The sequence below is a fragment of the Besnoitia besnoiti genome, chromosome IV (genome assembly GCF_002563875.1).
Source record: "Besnoitia besnoiti strain Bb-Ger1 chromosome IV, whole genome shotgun sequence".
Taxonomy (NCBI): domain Eukaryota; phylum Apicomplexa; class Conoidasida; order Eucoccidiorida; family Sarcocystidae; genus Besnoitia; species Besnoitia besnoiti.
In genome coordinates this window covers 2,888,851-2,907,733 of record NC_042359.1, presented here as the reverse complement: position 1 = coordinate 2,907,733, position 18,883 = coordinate 2,888,851, and the positions used below count along the sequence as shown (strand labels likewise).

Sequence of the window (18,883 nt, the reverse complement as noted above, 5' to 3'; positions counted from 1 at the left end):
GATGAAAAAATTCCATGCAGGCAAGGGAATTTTTGCTGGTAATGTTTCTGAGCAAATCCGGGGGGTTCTCTCGAAGTGTAACAGTCGCGACTCAGCATCGATTGACGGTATAGTATCGGACCGCTCCAATTCGAGTCTCTGCCTGGACATCGGGTGTAGTTTCCTCTCGAGAGGGCAAAGTTTGAGCATTCAACTAGCTTACTGAACGCGGCACTGGCGTCCAGCAGCATACGACTGCCTTGCTACAGCGTTGTACACGTTTGCTTCAACCGTATGTTATCCTCATGTTGTTGCGCGGAGAAGCCTGTGTGACGGCTTGGTTGTCGCTTGTCGGACACCTAGTTATTCACCGACTGCGCTGGAATCCGCTGGCTTGGTTTAAGTGCAACACAAGCCTATTGTGCAGGGAAAAACAGCCCTGTGACAGCAACGCTTGGAGTCACGTTCCTCGGACGAGGGCCTTAGGTCCCGCCCCGAAACGCAACTGACGAGTATCACCTGGAATACGTATGGAGATGAGTCATCCATCGGTAGCTCGATTGATGCAGATTATTTGAACTGCATGCTTGCTAGCGAGAGACTGGAATCCCATTTTAGTAAGTGTAACATGGATTCTAGCTTCAGTTGTTATCTGATTGGCACTGCATGCCTGGTGACTTATACTATGATTCTTATTAATGGGAGCACAGTTCTCTGGGTGTCCAATCCAGTGCTTTGCGCGGATCTCAAACTTCCAGTTCCCCGTTCACCGGCAACGCCGGTAAAATGTGGCTTGTGAGGCGGAGTGGTATTCTGAGGCTACGGCATGCCGGGCGCACGGCCTGTGGCCGCCGGCTTTACGCTCCTTCCGGTGTACATATACTGCATACGTACGTGCGCCTCGGCTTTCCGAAGACTACACGGCGGGTTCCTTCGACCGTCCCAAACGCCGGTAAAATGTAGTTTCTGTGGCGGAGTGCTGTTCTGAGGCTACGATAACGATGACGTCTTCGCCAGCTTTACTCGGGCGAGTGAGGCCTCGGCTCGTGGCAGGTACCGCCCTATTGATTTTAGGTGTCGCGCAGAGGGCATGCGCGTACCGTGTCGTCCAACGAGCGGATAACCGCCTGGAGTACGAGACAGATGGAAAACGTTTCGTTCAAAATGAGTCCACCTCATTCCATCACGCACCAGAGGTTCCCCCGCTAGAAACCGTGGAAGAGAGCACGGCCTTCCACCTAGCGGAAGAGCCCACGCACACCGATCACGAAGAGGAGGCTATGGCGGCTCACCAGGAAGACGAGGACGTGGGCGGCGGTCGCTACGAAGACCAGGCGGAACTTGTCCATGCAGACGGGGATGCAACCGACCATGGAGAAGAGGAGGCAGCAGCCGCTCATGAAACGGAGGAGGCTCGAAGTGATCTTAAGGAAGAGGAGGCTGAAACCGATCACGAGAAGGAGGCAGCACCAAGTGACCATGAGGAAGAGCAGGCTGAAACCGATCATGAAGACGGGGCAACGATACCCCACGCCGGAGCTGGCAAAGGGCTCGAAGGCATTGAGGAAAGTGGGACAGAGCGACCGAGCACCGCTCTCGAGTCTGGTATAAGTCCGGCAGGTCTGCCGCCTGTGTTTTGTCACAATTTCCAGTCTGATCACGCTAACGCCCTTCAGGGTTTGTCTATTCAAACAAGTGGAAACGGTTCAGGTTAGGCACGCTGCCCGCAGTCTGCCAACACGTACGGCTCAGTCGCAAATCCGAAAAGGGATAGACTCGATCCTACAACACTTCGAGGCGATACACGACCTGAGAAATCGTTTCGAAACCTCGTTAAACGTAAGCGTATAGACAAACCGGACGACCACTGCGAGTCGCCATTTTTCCTGCTCCTAGACTACTATGATGTCACTGAAGAGAATTATCCAAAGCGCTACAGGTGAATAGAGCGAGTGAGGTTGCCTTGAAGTCATTTGCGCGTTCCGCAGCTATCTTCGTGGTGCATGTGTTAGTGAAGTACCTGACTTACTTTTCGCGGGTTAATGCTCTCTGGTGAGAGAGCAGATCGCCTCGTGGACAAGCGGTGGGAGCCACCAGGTGGGTGGCGGCATGCGGAATATAAAGGACAAAACATGCGTTCAAGTTTTTTAAAAAGTATCGGCTAACTCCGTGTCAGCAGCCGAGGCAATAGGAGGGATACGAGCGTTTTCCAAAATTAATGGGCGTAAAGTGTATGTGGGTGGATGGGAACTAGAGATATCACGGTTGTGATATAACAGAAATTGACACAAAGTCCTAGAATAGGTGAACTGGGGCTGCAGTGAGTGCGTGGATGTGGACCCAGATATGTAATGCTCTGCTTAAATGCATGACCCTCCTGCAGGGTGCTGTCAAGCAAACGCTTCTCGGCAACTGCACAAGGTGCAGAAAAGAACCCAGGCCGAGCGAAATTGGGCGGACGCAATGATGTAGCCGCGAAGGAAATTCACTGAGAGTTTCTCCATTGCCTGCAAACCGCGCTCTGACTACCTTGTTGCAGATCATACGTGGCTGCTGCACCTTGGTGTGGCATATCTCCACTAAATTTGTGCTGTTATGCGTAGTGAAAAAGCGTCGTCATTCCAACGTACCGCCAGCGGCTGTGCAGCAGTGAGCGATGAAATCGACAGTCAAATTACGACAACGGCAAGGCGCATCGCGTTGTCTCTAACAGAGGCGGCTTCTCGTTAGGGTCGGCTGGTCCCGCACGACGCGGTAAGTTCTATTCCTCGTGCGCAGTGCCTTGGTCGTAAACACATGGATCTGTGAGTGCGGTGCTGCAAACTAAGGGGTTCTGAGCCACCAATGATGCTCTGGTGGTACCGCGTGACAGAATTTCCGACTCGAGCGCGGGAAATCTGGTGTAGGAAGGAACGAGAAGAGATCCCGGACCATATGTCGACTGCGTTCTGAAACAGATGGTCCTGCCTCACAGGCGCAACCGACAAGCTAACTGCTCACAGCAAAGAGAGTGAAAGACGACAGAGAGTGCCTCGTCTAGCTGTTTTGCGGTCTTGGCTGGCAACAGCACTTCGGACGCAGCGGGTCCAGGAGTTCTGCAAAGCCGTAGGTGTCCTTGAAAACGCCGTAAAGTTCGCCAGCCGCCTCAGTAGAGGGGCTCCATTTCTGAGCATATTTTGGTCATGGAGATTATCAACAACCCGTTAAACAAACAAGATTAAAGCCACTGGGCTGCTGGCCCCAAATCAAGAGACTCGTGGGGTGCCCTGCCGTCGACGCACAGGGTCTTACTGCTTTTAATATTCTGCATGCACTTTCAGGAGAAAACTCGCACACGATAACACAGTCCTCTCACATTTCCTTCATTTCGCGCACTCGGTGAAGGAACTTTCCTTAGTTGGGAGCGGCGGAGTTGACTAAGGAAGGTCCGAATTCGCTTCCCGTTTTCGACGTCACCCTTTGGTCTTCGCTGTTCCCTGCGTTCCGGGCGTGCCACAGCTTCGACAACTTTGCCCGGAATTCTGTCAGAAGGGGCTTGTCCTTGGACTTGTCGATTCCTCCCCGGTCACGAAGTTGTTAATCTCTTGAAGTATTACCTTGAGTGTGTAGAAGTGACTCAAACGAACTCGCAACTCTGCCACGGAAAATTCCTTGGAGCAATACCGCTGGAGCGGCAGCAGGTGGAGGGCGGGTCTTTCCAGTGTACTCTGTACTCGTAGAAAAGGTCTTGCGTTTTGTCTGAATAGGAGGATTTTTTGAGTCCTCCAGGGAGCTTTTTTCGTTTATAACCTCGTCAGTCTTCACATTCCACGTCTATCCTTCGACAAAGCGCTGTCCTGCAACGACCCGGCCTTCCTTCGTCTCGGCCCGAAGCGCCTCCCGATCCTTTTTCTGCTCAACTGCAAAGCGACGGAGTCGGATCTCACATCGATTCACTTTTCGTTATCGTTTGTCGACTACGCGACAGCTGTCTCTTCTGGTGTGTTCGGCACTCCGTTTTGTTTTCTTCCCGCTCATCCGCGTCTTGTCAGATTTATCCGCGAGCGTGCCGCATCGCCAAGATTCCCCCCGACCTGCTCTCCTCTCTGCGCCGACTTGTTTTCTTCACTTGTTCATCGAGAGGGCGAACAGCAGGCTTCGCTGCCAGCGACTTCTTCTTTTCTGCTCTCTCCCCCTGTGCGTCTCGAGTCTCGCCGTGCCTTCCGTGTGGCACTCGCCTGGTCGGCGTCCCGGGGCCAGTTCCCGCGATTTTTTGTGCAAGTTCCTCTGTAAAGTTGTCACCATGGCGGAGGAGTTTGAGCGCTTCAAGCGCTTCGAATACCGACAAAACAGTAACCTCGTTCTGCAAAGGGACACGTCCACGGGCGCCGCGCCCGCAGTCCACCTGGGCGAGCCGACCGGCGAGCCGGAGTCGCTCGCGGGTCGCAAGCTCTACCCTATGGGCGACAAAGTCGAGCGCGGCCTCAAGAAGGAAGACAAACCTGCCGCGAAGCACGCCGACCCCAAGCGGGCCAAGCTCCGGAGAAACAAGTTGGTAAGCCTTCCCGAGTCTGCGCGGTTCTCGAGCGCCTCTTCAGTCGATCCACGTCGTTCTTCGAGTTTGTACAGGCTGCCGCGTCCACACGTTCTCCGCTCCCTGCGACTGGCCACGAGTCGTGCGACGGTGGCGGGCCGCGGCGGGCCTCTCTGCACGCGGAGCCCCTGCACGACGCGCGTGAACCTGTGTACGTGCGCGTCGACAGTAGACAGGCGACGCATGCGTTTCGCTGTGGTCTCGGTCTGCGGTGGGGGACGTTGCGACTCTTCTCTCTGTCCTGCTGCACGCGCAGACGCGAAGACGCGGTGGTGAGAGAGCCCGCGTGGTGATTCTCGCAATGCTTCGTGAGCGCGCGTCCTGCGAGCTGCTGAGAGGAAGACTGTTGGAGGGGGGCAGGGGGGGGGGGGGGTGGCAAGTCCGCGTTTTTTTTCACGGGTTTCGGTGCGCCGTCTGTGCTATGGGTTTCCAGGACATCAAGCGCGGCGCGACAGTCCTTGACGCCGATGTGAGTGAGATTTTCTTCTACAAGCCGACAACCCAGCAGACGCGTCTGGTGTACGAGCAGCTGCTGGTGACGCTTCAGCAGCAGCTCGGCGACCAGGCAGACGAGGTTCTCAAGGGCGCCGCGGACGAAGTGCTGGCGGCGTTGAAGGTGGACGGCTGCAAGGATAGCGAGCGGAAGAAAAACGTGGAGCAAGTTCTCGGACCGCTGAGCGCAGACCGGTACACGCGCCTCCACCAGCTCTCAAAGAGCATCACCGATTACTCTCTGGGCGGCGAAGAAGAAGATGGCGCAGCGGCAGCAGGTAAATCCGCTCGTGACCACATGCCGTAGGTAGATGTCTTCTCCGCGGCATGTCCATGTCGCGACAAGGGCAGGTGGCGTATCTGCGCGGGTCGCTGGTGTCTATTGCTTCTGCGCCCCTTTTTTTCCGTTTTCTCTCTCCATTCCTTCGCTTTGCGCGCATGTCTGTCTATGTGTTGTCCGCTCGAAGTTGGTGCATGTGATACCTATACATTCAGCGGGTTGCATGCACCTATTCTTTATGCGTGTGTCTGGTGCGCGAATCTCTGTTCCACCGCCAAGAGGAGTGCGCTGTTCTGCGCGTCTTGCGTGTTATGTGTCGTGTCAGCTGTGTGTATGTGTGTCTGGACGTGTCGGTCTGGTTGATTTTTCGCATTTTGTCTGGATTTCTTTTCTGGCCCGCAGGCGGCTTGGACGGCTCGACTGGCGTGGCGGTGGTGTTCGATGAAGAGGAAGAGGAGGAGGGCGACGCGGACGAGCTGATGGAAGTCGAGGTCCAGGACGGAGATGAAGAGGAGGAAGATGAAGACGTAGAGGAAGTTGAGGACACGGAGCGGACGTATTTGGCGGAGAAGAACCTTGACGACGACGACTTCGAGGCGCGGGATGCTTACGACCTGGACATCGCGAAGATCGACCCGCACTGGCTGCAGCGCGAGTTGAACAACGTGTTCAAGGACCCCAACAAGGCTGTGGCGACGGAAAAAGAGATTCTGTCGATTCTCGCGACGCCTGACATCCAGAAATGCGAAAACCAGCTCGTGGTGATTCTCAAGTACGAGAACTTCGAGCTGGCAAAGTTGATTCTGAAAAACCGCTGGAAAATCTTCTACGCGGTTCGCCTCGGGCAGGCGCAGAGCAAGGAGGAGAAGAACGCGATCTTCGAGGAGATGAAGACCTCGCCGGAGGGTCAGGAAGTTCTCGAGCTGCTTGAGTCGCTCTCTTCCCGGCGAAACAAAGAGAAGGAGATCGCCATTAACGTCCGCAAGGAAGCGGCCTCGCTGGCCGCGAAGGCGCAGGCGCGCGCCGCTTCACTCCGCGCCGCAGAGTTCGCGGACGAAGAGGCGGACGGGGGGGCGGGACTGCGTGCGTCGGGTCCGGGGCTGAAGGCCCGCGGCGCGGGCGACCTGGATGACAAGGCGGGCGGGAAAGGCGACGGCCTCGAGAGTGAGTTGTCGCTCGGCGCGGCGGCTGGGCACGGGGTGAAGAGCGGCGCTAAGAAGCCGACCGCGGCGGTCGATCTGTCTTCGATTGCCTTTCACCAGGGCGGGCATTTTATGGCGAACACGCGCGTGAAGCTGCCTGACGGCGCGCAGCGCATCGAGACGAAGAACTACGACGAGGTGATCGTGCAGGCGTTCAAGAAGCCGGAGGAGACGCCCGACGCGCGGCGGCCGATCTCCTCGCTGCCCGAGTGGGCGCAGCCTGCCTTCTCGTGCGTGAACATCGAGACGCTAAACCCGATGCAAAGCAAGGTATACAAAGTCGCCTTCGAGGAGTTCAACGAGAACTTGCTGCTGTGTGCGCCGACCGGCGCGGGCAAGACGAACGTGGCGATGCTGACGATCCTGAACGTGCTGGGGCGCCACCGCAGCGCCAAGTCAGGGCACATTGACCTGTCGAGCTTCAAAGTCATCTACATCTCGCCGATGAAGGCGCTTGTCGCGGAGCAGGTTCAGGCCTTCTCGCAGCGCCTGCAGCCCTTCGGCATCACCGTCCGGGAGCTGACAGGAGACGTGAACTTGACGCGGCAGCAGATCGAGGAGACGCAGGTGATTGTAACCACGCCCGAGAAGTGGGACATCATCACGCGAAAGGCTGGCGAGCGCGCCTACACGCAGCTCGTGCGGCTGGTGATCATTGATGAAATCCACCTGCTGCACGACTCGCGCGGGCCTGTGCTCGAGTCCATCATCGCGCGAACGATTCGCCAGATCGAGACGGCTCAGGAACACATTCGCCTCGTTGGACTCAGTGCGACGCTGCCCAACTACGACGACGTCGCCGTCTGCCTGCGCGTCACCCCCGAGAAGGGCCTCTTCTTCTTCGGGAACCACTACCGCCCCGTCCCCTTGAAGCAGACTTACATCGGCATCAAAGACAAAAAGGCTATCAAACGCTACAACACCATGAACGAAGTCACCTACGAAAAGGTGAGGCCGCGACGGGGGCGGGGGGGAGGGGTTTGGGGGGGAAGGCGCAGACGCGTCATCCGAACGAAGCCCCAGGAAGAAGCCGGTGCAACGCAGGCATTCAGGGAACAGCGATCCCTATAGATAGCTAGATGTAGGCGAGTAGAAGGCGAAAGCGAAAGCCAGGCAGGCAGATCCGCCAGAGTTGCACGAAAAAAAACCCACACTCAAGTCTCCCGGGCTGTGCGGGAGATAATGCGCTGAAAACGTCGTTAGCTGACCACAGGGGAGAAGGGGGGGGGGGAGGGGCAAGGTCGAGAGGCGGTAGGCAGGGGAAACGAAAAGGCGCGCCGTGTCTGTCTCCTGACTTCGTGCCGATCTCTTCTATCCGTCGCAGCTGTCGCAGCGGAGACTGCGTCTGTCAAGAATAAACAAGCGCCATCGCCCTGCGTCGCGGTTGCGGGCCGTCTCATGAGCGTCGGAGGGGACCCCCCCCTCCCCCCCCCCCTTTGCGCCCGAGCTCGAGTGACTCGGGGTGGTGCCAGCGAGGCGCGTGCAGGGCGTGGAGAGGGTCAATCTCGTTTTGCCGTGGTTGTGAGTCTCTTTCAATCTCGTTTGGGTGTGTTTTTTTTTTTTTTTTCAGCTGATGGAGAGCGCAGGGAAGTCGCAGGTGTTGATTTTCGTGCATTCACGCAAGGAGACGGTGAAGACGGCGCGCTTCATTCGGGACATGGCGCTTCAGAGGGACACGCTGCCCCGATTTCTGCAGCACATGACGGCGAGTCGGGAGATTCTGCAGTCTGAGGCGGAGGCGGTGAAGACGAGCGACCTGAAGGAGCTGCTGCCCTACGGCTTTGCGGTTCACCACGCGGGCCTGCCGCGCACAGACCGCAAGCTGGTTGAAGACTTGTTCGCTGACCGGCACATCCAAGTCCTCGTCTCGACGGCGACGCTCGCCTGGGGAGTCAACTTGCCTGCGCACACCGTCATCATCAAAGGCACGCAGGTCTACGTCCCCGAGAAAGGCGCCTGGTCGGAGCTGAGTCCGATGGACGTCCTCCAGATGATGGGGCGCGCAGGCCGCCCTCAGTACGACACCAGCGGCCACGCCATCCTCATCACCCAACACAGTGAACTGCAGTACTACCTCTCCCTAAACAACCAGCAACTCCCCATCGAAAGCCAAATGATCTCCAACCTCCCCGACATGCTCAACGCCGAGGTCGTCTTAGGTGAGACGCGCTGCCGCGCCGCAGTCTCAGCATTTTTTTTCTCGCTTTTGCGCGGTTCAACGGCTGTCTCTGCCTCACAGCTCTCTCGGGCGAGATTGAGCTCAGCTCCGCGCTGCAAAGCATTTAGACACATGCGCACAGATACATATGCATACATTCATACACACACCATATGTATGCATTCATGCATTCACAACATATATACACACATATATATGTACATGCATATTTCTTACTGATTCATGGATGTACATCTGGATATAGAGATATCGGTGGCGTCGCGCTCAGGTGTGCCTCATGGTAGATGGTCATTTCTGTCAGCGCGCACCGCTCTGAGCGCCGGAAAGCTCTGCGGTGTTTCCGCAGGTGACGCGCGAGTGGCTGTGCGCGTGTGTGCCTAGAGGGTCGTTGCGAGCTCTGCTAGGGCTTCTGCATGCGCGCGCGGCGGGCTGTGTGTCTGCGCTCTCTTTTTTCAGGTTCGGTGCGGAGTCGTGAGGACGCGGTCAACTGGTTGGGCTACACGTATCTGTATGTGCGCATGCTGAAGAATCCGGCGCTGTATGGCGTTCCGGCGGACGAAGTGGAGCGGGACAAGCTGCTGGAGCAGTACTGCGTAAACTTGATTGACAGCGCGTTGAAGATTCTGGACAAGCACTTTTTGATCAAATATGACCGGCGGATCGGGGCGATTCAGGTGACCGCCATGGGGCGCGTTGCGAGTCACTACTACATCAAGCACCCGACGATCGCGATCTACAATCAACACATGAAGCCGACGCTCTCAGACATTGAGCTCCTGCGGCTCTTCTCGCTCTCCTCTGAGTTCAAATACATGCCCGTGCGCGAGGAAGAAAAAGTCGAGTTGCAGCGTCTCATGGAGCGCGTGCCGATCCCCGTTAAGGGGTCGCCAGACGAAACCAGCTCGAAAGTGAACGTCCTGCTCCAGGCCTACATCAGCAAACTGAAACTCGAGGGCCTCGCGATGATGGCCGACATGGTGTACGTACAGCAGAGCGCCAACCGCATCATGCGCGCCATTTTCGAAATCTGCCTCCGCAGAGGCTGGGCGATGCTCGCCATGCGCGCGCTCCAGTTCTGCAAGGAAATCGACCGACGCATGTGGAGCACCATGACACCTCTTCGGCAGTTCAAGGTGAGCAGCAGGAGAGGAAAAAAGGAAACACACGCACAGGCTTGCAGGCGCGGCTCGCGCGCGAGTCCCTCCTTCTGACGGTTGCGTCTCTCTGCTCGCTCGCGCGGGGGAGGATTCGGCGAGGTTTCACTCGCAGCTGCGGAAAAATCACAATTCCGAAAACGCGAAGGAGACGATAAAACGCGCAACCACGGCGCTCAAGAGGGAGCAACCCGACGCGCATCTCACCTGTGTATCGTCCGCCGTCGCTTTTCGAGGCTTAGCGCCAACAGCCTTCTGTCGCCCGGCGCATCTCCGGTTGGCTTTGCGAGCCCGACGCCCACCGCGTGTTCAGAAATGCGAAAAGCACAGCTTTGACCTATAGGCATATGTACTTACATCCACATATTTATCTTTCGATGCGTCTCTCCGTCTCAGTACCAATCTATCTATGTATCTATCCATATCTATGTATATACTTATATATATATATATATATATATGTATACGTGTTAACGTAGAGCCGCGGGGGTGGTGTGGTGCGTGTAGGTTTTGCCGGAGGAGCTGCTGCGCAAGATTGAAAAGAAGGACTTGCCGTTTGAGCGGTACTACGACTTGACGTCGACGGAGATTGGCGAGCTGGTGCGCGTGCCTAAGATGGGCAAGCTGCTTCACCGTCTCATTCACCAGTTTCCAAAACTTGAGCTCGCCGCCTTCGTGCAGCCGCTCACGCGAACCTGCCTCGTCGTCGAGCTTACCATCACGCCCGACTTCCAGTGGGATCCCAAAGTCCACGGCAGCGGAGAGGTCTTCTGGGTCGTCGTCGAGGACGTCGACGGCGAGCAAATCCTGCACCACGAGGTGAGACGCGAAACGATCCAACTGAAAACAATGGAGCCAAGCGAGGCGAAACAAAGCAGTGCGAAACGAGCGTCTTCGCGCCGCGGAGGCAGGCCCCAGGGGGAGAGGGCTGCGCGTGCTGAACTTCTGGGGGCCTCCGCAGAGAAGCCGCCTTTTGAAAAGCCCTGCTTTCGTGCACACAAAGATAAATAGGTATAGATATATAGATATAGATATAGATAGATAGATAGATAGATAGATAGATAGATAGATAGATAGATAGATAGATAGATAGAACATACTGTGTATACCGAGACAACGACTCCTCCACTGCCTAAATTTCGCGTCACAAAACGTCTTCGTATCAGCATTCGGGTGTCCAAAGCTGGAAGTATTTCAGAGATAGGTAAACAGGTAGATCTGTGTATATATAGGTGTATATCTACCTATATATCTCGATATGTGTTTAGCTGTATATACAGATCAGCCCCTGGACGCACTGGCAAATGTGTGTACCTCTACACACACTCGTGCTTGTGTGTATGTGTTTTTATCCTCTGTGAAGGTCATGAAGTGTGTGCCTGCGCTTGTTTGTCTCTTCTTCAGATGTTCATCATGCCGCCGTTTACGGGAGAGGTGGAGCACACGTTGTGCTTCACGCTTCCCATCACCGACCCGCTGCCGCCAAACTACTCGATTCGCGTCGTCTCAGATCGCTGGCTGCACTCGCAGTCTTCTCTCCCGATTTCCTTCAAAACGCTCATTCTCCCGGAGCGCACGCCGCCGCACACCGAGCTCCTGGATCTGCAGCCCCTGCCCATCTCCGCTCTGCGAGACAGCAAAATGGAGCAACTCTACGCAGGCAGCTTCAAGGCCTTCAACCCGATCCAAACGCAGGTGCGGAGCCTAATAGGCGGACGCGAAGGGCTCAAAGACCTGTCTGACTGATCTCTACTCGCTGATATCGATACGTGCGTGTGTAAAGCTTTGTACTCATATATTCATGTATGTATCTATGTCTGTATGTATATATGTACATATATTTTTATACATCTCTCCTCATATATATATGCATGTGTATGTATGTATGTATGGATCTATGTATGTATGCGCGCGTGTCTTGGTGCACGTGCTGTTTACGGGCCTGAAAGCGTATCTGCGCAGTCTCTTCATATGTATGGAGATTTCTCGTGTTGCCGCGCCTGGGAAAGAGTAGCGCAAAAGTGCAACTGCTTCGCGTGACGTTGCGCTGTGTCACTTTTGCACTGACTACGCACGCAGGAACGCGATTTTTTCTGCAGGCAGGGGGGTTCGTCCAGTGTACAGACTGCTGGCGGTGTGCGAGAGCCTTTTTTCTCTCGTGTGAATTTCATTTTTTGCTTTTCCGTCTCGGGTCTTTTTTTAGGTCTTCTCGACGCTGTACACGACGAACGAGAACGTGCTGCTGTGTCTGCCGCCGACGAGTGGGAAGGAGATTTGCCTGGAGTTTGCGCTGCTGCGCATGTTGAAGACGGAGCCTGCGAGTCAGTGGAAAGCTGTCTACATCGCGCCGCATCCCCTCGTCGTGAAGGAGAGACTCGAGGACTGGGTCGCGAAACTCGGCCGCGGGCTGGGCGTGAAACTCGCTGAACTCACGGGTGAAATGCAGCAGGACATCAAGGTACGGGGCGCGCAAGGATGTAAAGGCGTGTCGTATCCCAACTGGAAAGAAGGCTCTAGACTTGCAGACGCAAACGCTCGTGCCTGTTCCTTCTTCACTCCGTCTGCAAATCCCCCCCTGGTCCCTGCCTAACTGTTTTTGCTCCGGAGTCTGTCTTTTTCGCGAGGCGGAGAGAAGCTAGTCTGCTGCGCCCTCTCCCGTCGTGCGGTGTGCGTACACTTGCCTGTGGATGTTTCCTTTCCGCCTTGGCGCGGGGTTCACAGGTGGATGTCTCTCGTCAAGTGTTTTTTCTCTTTCGTTCTCTCCTGAATATTCACCCGCCCGCAGAGGCTGCAGAGTCTATGTAGGGTTCAGGTCGTGTTTTTTCTTTCTGTTTGTCTTTTTCAGCTTCTGGAACAGTCGCAGCTGGTGCTGGCGACGCCGGAGAAGTGGGACTTTGTGTCTCGGCGCTGGAAGACGCGCAAGGTCCTGCAGTCGATTCGGCTGCTTCTGGTCGACGACTTGCATCTGCTCAACTCGCCGGTGGGCTCCACGCTCGAGATCTGCCTCTCGCGAACGCGCTACATCTCCGCGCAGCTGCAGCGGCCGATCCGCATCGTCGCGATGGCGAACTCGCTCGCCAACGCCAAGGACGTTGGCGACTGGCTTGGCGTCAGCAGCAGCGGTACGAACTGCACCCAGCTCGCTAGTGGTAGCCGCAAATCCTGAACACTAAATTCACTTGCATTCTCGTAGAGACGCAGGCGGAGGGAAGGGGGGGGTCATGAGATCCAGAGGAGGCTCTACGTGCACAGACGCGTGGCTAGACAAGGGATACGTGGTGGGTGATGTGTGTGTGTGTGGGGGGGGAGGGGGGGGGAGGAAATGGTTGTCGTGGAATTTTGGTCTAATCATCCAATCCGACAGGGACATCTGGACATCTCTTTTCTTATGATTAGACGGAGAAGTTACTCATTACGTAGAAGGAAATACGTCTTTTTTCCGCTATTTTTGTTAAAAATGAAAAAAGTTACAAAATCTGTTTTATTTTGTAAAAATATGCAGAGGACGCGCGTCGCGAGTGTCGAGTTGCCGCCTGCGTTCAGGTCTCTTCAACTTCCATCCGAGCGTGCGAACGGTGCCCTTGGAGATCTCGCTTCACGGGTTCGATGTGTATCATCGCGAAGCGCGGCTGCTGGCGATGAACCGCGCCGTCTACCAAGCGATCAAACTCTACACAGCCACGACCGACGAAGACCGCAGCTCGAGTCGAAAGCTGAAGAACGTGATTGTCTTCTGCTCTGACCGCCGCCACTGCAGGCTGACGGCGATCGACTTGCTGCTGCAAGCTGCCGCAGACGATGACCCCAAGAAATTTCTTCACGTCTCGGGTGAGCGCCACAAACTGCTTCACTCAGCGGAGCCGCAGAGTTTCCTCTCTCAGCGCGAGCGAGAGATAGTCTGCGCAAAGCACAGGCTGCGCCCAGCCCATATGCTCCCGGGAAACCACACTTCCGCTGCGGTCTCAAAGAAATATACATATATATATATATATATATATATATATATATATATATATATATGGATACATATACATTTGCTTATATATATCTATATCCATATCTATATGTATCTATGTGTGTATGGAGATGCATTCACTGGTGTGTGTGGAGGTGACATCGATGCGGGTAGGATGTCGTTTTTGCCTTTTGCGGAGGAGGGGCGTTGTGGCGTTTCGCGCTCAAGCAGGGAAGTCGCCGTGTCGATTTTTTTCAATTTTTTTTTCTGTGTCGCAGACGAAGTGATGAGCAAATACACCTCTGTGGTCCGCGACAAGATGCTGTTGGAGACGCTCGCGTACGGCATGGGGCTGCTCCACTCGGGGCTGTCGGCGGCTGAGCAGCAGCTCGTCCAGCAGCTGCATGCGGCCGGGGCGATTCAGGTCGTCGTCGTCGCGGAGGAGTGCGCCTGGGGCTTGCAGATGTTTGCTCACCTCGTCGTCATCGTGGACACCAAGAAACTCACGGAGAACGGGTAAGAAGCGGCGCGTCTCTCCTTCCTTTCGCGCGTCCTGCTTTACTGTCTTGACCTCGCGCCGTCGACGACGGGAAGGGGGGGGGGAAGGAGAACGGCGCCGCCAGCACAGAGAGTCGACTCAGGGTGGATAGCGAAGAGTAGATGTGCATGTGTCTGGGTGTCGCCCGCCCCTCCTCTTCTCGTTTTGTGTTCCTGGCTCGTGGTCAGGTTTCTTCGCCCTCGCGGCGCAGCCTCTCGCTTCGCAGCAGTGCTCAGCTCGGCGCTCCAAGCTGGCACCACGTGCGGCGATGTTCTCCGCTGCGTTGAAGAGTCAGGTTTTCAATCGTGACGGTTTTTGGCGAGTGTTGGAGGTGCCAGCGAGGCGGATTGGATTTTTTTTTTTCGGTCTTTTTATAGGTACGAAGACTACACTGTAGCCGACGTGCTGCAGATGCTGGGTCACGCGACACGCGCGTCGATCGACAGGCACGGCTACGCAGTGCTTTTTTGTCTTTCTTCCAAGCGAGAGTTTTACAAAAAGTTCATTTTCGAGCCGCTGCCGGTGGAGTCCCAGCTGGAGCAGAACCTCGTGGACCACATCAACGCAGAGGTGGTGCTGAAGACGATCGAAAACAAACAAGACGCAGTCGACTGGCTGACTTGGACGTTCCTCTACCGACGGCTGGCGAAGGTGAGGGTCTGTGAAAGAAACGATTAAAGAATCGGTCGCCGATGGGCGATTTCGAGTGTGTGCTGCAGTTCGTTTCGCTTAGAATGATCCCGGCACCTTCCTTTGTGCGAGGGAGTGGAGAAAACGCGGACGGGCCGCCTTGTATGCGCGCGCCAGCAGTCTCCTCGCAGGCCATGTGCAGTCAGGGGTCTCCATCGCACACGTTTTTACCCAGCGCGAGTTTGTGGGCAGTGCGCTGGTCTTCGTGTTGATTTATTTCCGCAGAACCCGAACTACTACGGACTACAAGGTGTGACACATCAGCATCTCAGCGACTACCTCTCGGAGCTCGTCGAGTCCGGTGTACATACACTCGAACAGGCGCAGTGTGTCTCGGAGCAAAACGAAGTCGATCTGCAGCCGCTCAACCTGGGTCTCATTGCTGCCTTCTACTACGTCAAAGTCAACACCATCGGTCAGTCTGCAGCACAAATGAAGGCAGTGACTCTCGCCCACTGCCGCCAACGCACAGCCGACTATACAGCCGCTTTAGATACTGTGTATCTATATACTCGTCTGTTTTGTCATACAAGTGTTCCCCTCTCTGACCGCCTTCCCAGGTGCAGCAACGCCCTGCGGTATAACCGCCTATACATATATACTCATATGTATATGTACATATATACATGTATATACAGAAATATATGAGTATGTACATACATGTGCGGGTGCTCGGAAGGCTGCATGCGCAGCAGCACTTACCCAATGAGCCGACACGGGGCGGCCCACGCACCTACGTGATGTCGCCACAGCCTACGAATGCCTAAAGAAGCAGTGCCCTGAATCCTTCGAGTGCAAATATCCGTCCAAATATATATCTGTATATTTATTTGCATGTATACGTAGCATTTTATGTATACATGTAGTGTATGTGACTGCATGTAGCCAAGATTGTGTCGGTTTGGTGGCGGCGCAATTCACACTGTTGGGACGGGATCTCTGGATGTATCTGTTTGGCTCAGAACTTTTCAATCGCTCGCTGACGCCGACTTGCAAACGCCGCGCCCTGTTGGAGATCCTCGCGGCGTCCTCTGAATTCGGCACGCTGCCGCTGCGTCCTGGCGAAGAGGGAACCCTTCGAGGGCTGGCGCAGCGACTTGGCGTGCGGCTGCCCGCCAACGCGGAGGACCTGAACAAACCGAGCACAAAGGCGTTGATTCTGCTCTACGTAAGAAAGAGAAGCAAAGCCTCGCGGGGCGGCCCGTTGCAGCGCGTGATTGGGACGCCCGACGGTCAGACCCTGAGCACCTTCACATCCCTTAAATTATAGTCAGAACTAAATCTCCTTCGATCGACTCGACAGGCCCTGCAGATAGCGTGAAAGCCCGTAGACGGCGCGTTTCAGCGTCGAGGTCGCCTGATCGCGGCTCGGCGGTCTTTCAGTCTGCTCTGCGCAGCCGCTTTTCAAGCGCTCCCCACCCCGCTGCCTCGTTTATCTCTGTGAATGCTTTTTCAGGCGCACTTCAACCGCTTGCCGCTGCCGAGTGACTTGATCGCGGATCAGCGGCAGCTGCTGGAGCCGTCGATTCGGTTGCTGCATGCGCTCGTGGACGTCATCTCTTCGAACGGCTGGCTGGTGCCGGCGCTCTCTGCGATGGAAATCTGTCAGGCTGTCGTCCAGGCCATGACGACGGCTGCGCTCGGCGGCGGAAACGCCACACAGTGCAGTCCACTCAAGCAACTCCCTCACTTCACCGACGAACTCGTCGAGCAAGCAAAGGGTAAACCGCTCACAAACATAGTCATTTATGCGCTGTATATAGATATGCATCCATATGCATGTGTGTGTTAATGTTTGTGGAGTGGGAAGGTGGATACAGGCGTATGGACGCTGCGACTTGCCTCCCAGCAAGCATATAAATCAATATATACATTTTTCTATTTATCTGTATATGTATATATATATATATATATATATATATATATGAGCACATATGTATTTGAGCGCATGTGTGCTGCCGCAGAGGCGTAGGGGAGTTCGGGCGTGGGAGTCGCCTGTGGAAGTAGAGCGAGGCACGCATAAATCCACAACTAACACAAATAATTCTGATGAATTCACTCGATTCTCTGTGTGCTTTCTAGCCTTTTCAGTGGCTTCGTGGCTCCTCCTGTCTTGGGTATGTGCTTCAGAGATGGGCATCGAGGACGTCTTTGACCTGATGAACATGGAAGACAAGGAGAGAGAAAAACTGCTTAAGCCTCTCAGCCCGTCGCAACTCAAGGTACGAAGGTGCAACTTGGCTCTCCCGCAGACAGATGTGATGTTTTCTGTGTATTTTTTAGGTGGTATCTTCTCTTTTTCGTCTGGCTTCCTCCGTTTGTTTTCTGTTAGACCGGCGCCTCTGACGTGTCCTGCGCCTTGAGCGTCGCCAGGCGCGCGGGTAGCTCTGATGTGGAGTCGCCTCTCAAACTTTTTGATTTCTTTCGCGGCTCCCGTTTATTCGTTTTCTTTCTCCTCCTCTCTTTGTCTTTTGGGACTGCTTTCCATGCTTCAGTTGCGTGCACGCGTGGCCTCTGTGTTTTCGTGCTTTTGTTTTCCTTTTTGTAGTGTTCGTTTTCCTTCGCTCCGCGCGCCCCCCTGCATGGTCTTCTCTCTGCGTGTTTTTCTCGTTTGCGCACCGCGTGCTCAGGACGTCGCGAAAGCCAGCAACCGGTACCCGGTCATCAACGTGGAGTATCGGCTGTCGAAGAAGGATGATGTGCTCCCCAACGAAAGCATCCAGTGCACGGTCACGCTCGAGCGAGACTGCGCCGTAAGTCGAGAAAAAAAAGAGAAAACGCCTGTTGTATCGTCCCCTATTTCGCGGGTCTGTGCCGCGACGCAGATGTGTTGTGTGCAGAACTTGCTGTGTGGTGTGAGTAGAGAAAAGAAAAGACTCTCCCCATTCTTCACCATATGCACCTTTTTTTGGTTCGTGCCGCGCGCCAGGCCCAACGCCAGCGCGCAGGCGTATTCATACCCACATCCACATATCCGTGTATATATATATGTATATGTGACCGTACATGTCTCTGCATATATATTTACGCCTATGAATAGTTGCACTGTTTTTCGCCTGTGTGGAGATCTGTATCTTTTTCCTGTGTTTGCAGGACGAGACGGCGGGGGCTGTCTACGCGCCGTTCTTCCCGCGCGAGAAGGAGGAGCAATGGTGGCTGGTTATTGGTCAGGCGTCTGCGAACTCGCTGGCCGCGATCAAGCGGCTGTCGCTGAACAAGCCGACTACTTCCGTCACGCTCTCCTTCGAGGCCGCGGAGACCGACGGCAAACACGCGTACGTTCTCTATCTGATGGCGGACTCGTACGTGGGCGGCGACCAGGAATACAAATTCGACATCCGCGTGCGGTCGTGAGCGCGGCAGGCGCATAGAACGCGCCCGCACGCGTGAGAAAATAGGCGGCGTGAAGGCGCGCCTGCGCCGCGCCTCGTGGCAGAGACGCGCAGAAAGGCAGACTCGCGAGAAAGACAGACTCGCGACGTTCGGCTGCGCTTGCCTCTGTGTATGTAGTAGGTCGTAGTGTGTGGATATTTTGGCGTTTCTCGAGCGCGCTCTCGCGTCGTGTGACATTCGAACTAAACTACCTCGCTCGTCCCGCGAGCTATGCCCGCGGAATGTAGTGTGTATCTGATTTTTCGATCGAAAGACTCGCCTCCACGTGCATCGCGCGGGCTGTCGCGCCTGACAGACGAAGCTGGCGTGAGCTCTACGAGATAAATGGAAAGGACCGCGCGGCTGCGCAGACACGACACACACCTGAGCGACAGCCAGTCGTGTGACCGCGCGCGCAGCCGACGGCCTCGCGACGTAGACTAGAGGCAGCTCACAGGAAATGAAATCT

General features: G+C 55.4%; 2 protein-coding genes across 2 annotated transcripts; both read left to right on the top strand.

Moving 5' to 3' along the window:
- Positions 1-980: 980 nt before the first annotated feature.
- Positions 981-1,694, top strand: BESB_055260 (uncharacterized protein; the record flags this gene model as incomplete). The annotated part of the gene is made up of 1 exon (XM_029363961.1): positions 981-1,694. One exon carries the CDS (start codon positions 981-983, stop codon positions 1,692-1,694), a length of 714 nt encoding a protein of 237 aa, XP_029219884.1.
- Positions 1,695-4,261: 2,567 nt separating this feature from the next.
- Positions 4,262-18,396, top strand: BESB_055250 (putative activating signal cointegrator 1 complex subunit 3 family 1 ASCC3L1; the record flags this gene model as incomplete). Its single annotated transcript, XM_029363960.1, has 18 exons — positions 4,262-4,513; positions 4,986-5,322; positions 5,727-7,474; positions 8,097-8,685; positions 9,162-9,838; positions 10,367-10,678; positions 11,264-11,554; positions 12,063-12,317; positions 12,705-12,981; positions 13,403-13,687; positions 14,093-14,330; positions 14,730-15,003; positions 15,268-15,457; positions 16,005-16,210; positions 16,499-16,763; positions 17,173-17,264; positions 17,673-17,795; positions 18,136-18,396. The coding sequence occupies 18 exons, from the start codon at positions 4,262-4,264 to the stop codon at positions 18,394-18,396; spliced, it is 6,672 nt and encodes a 2,223-aa protein (XP_029219883.1).
- Between the last annotated feature and the right edge of the window lie 487 nt (positions 18,397-18,883).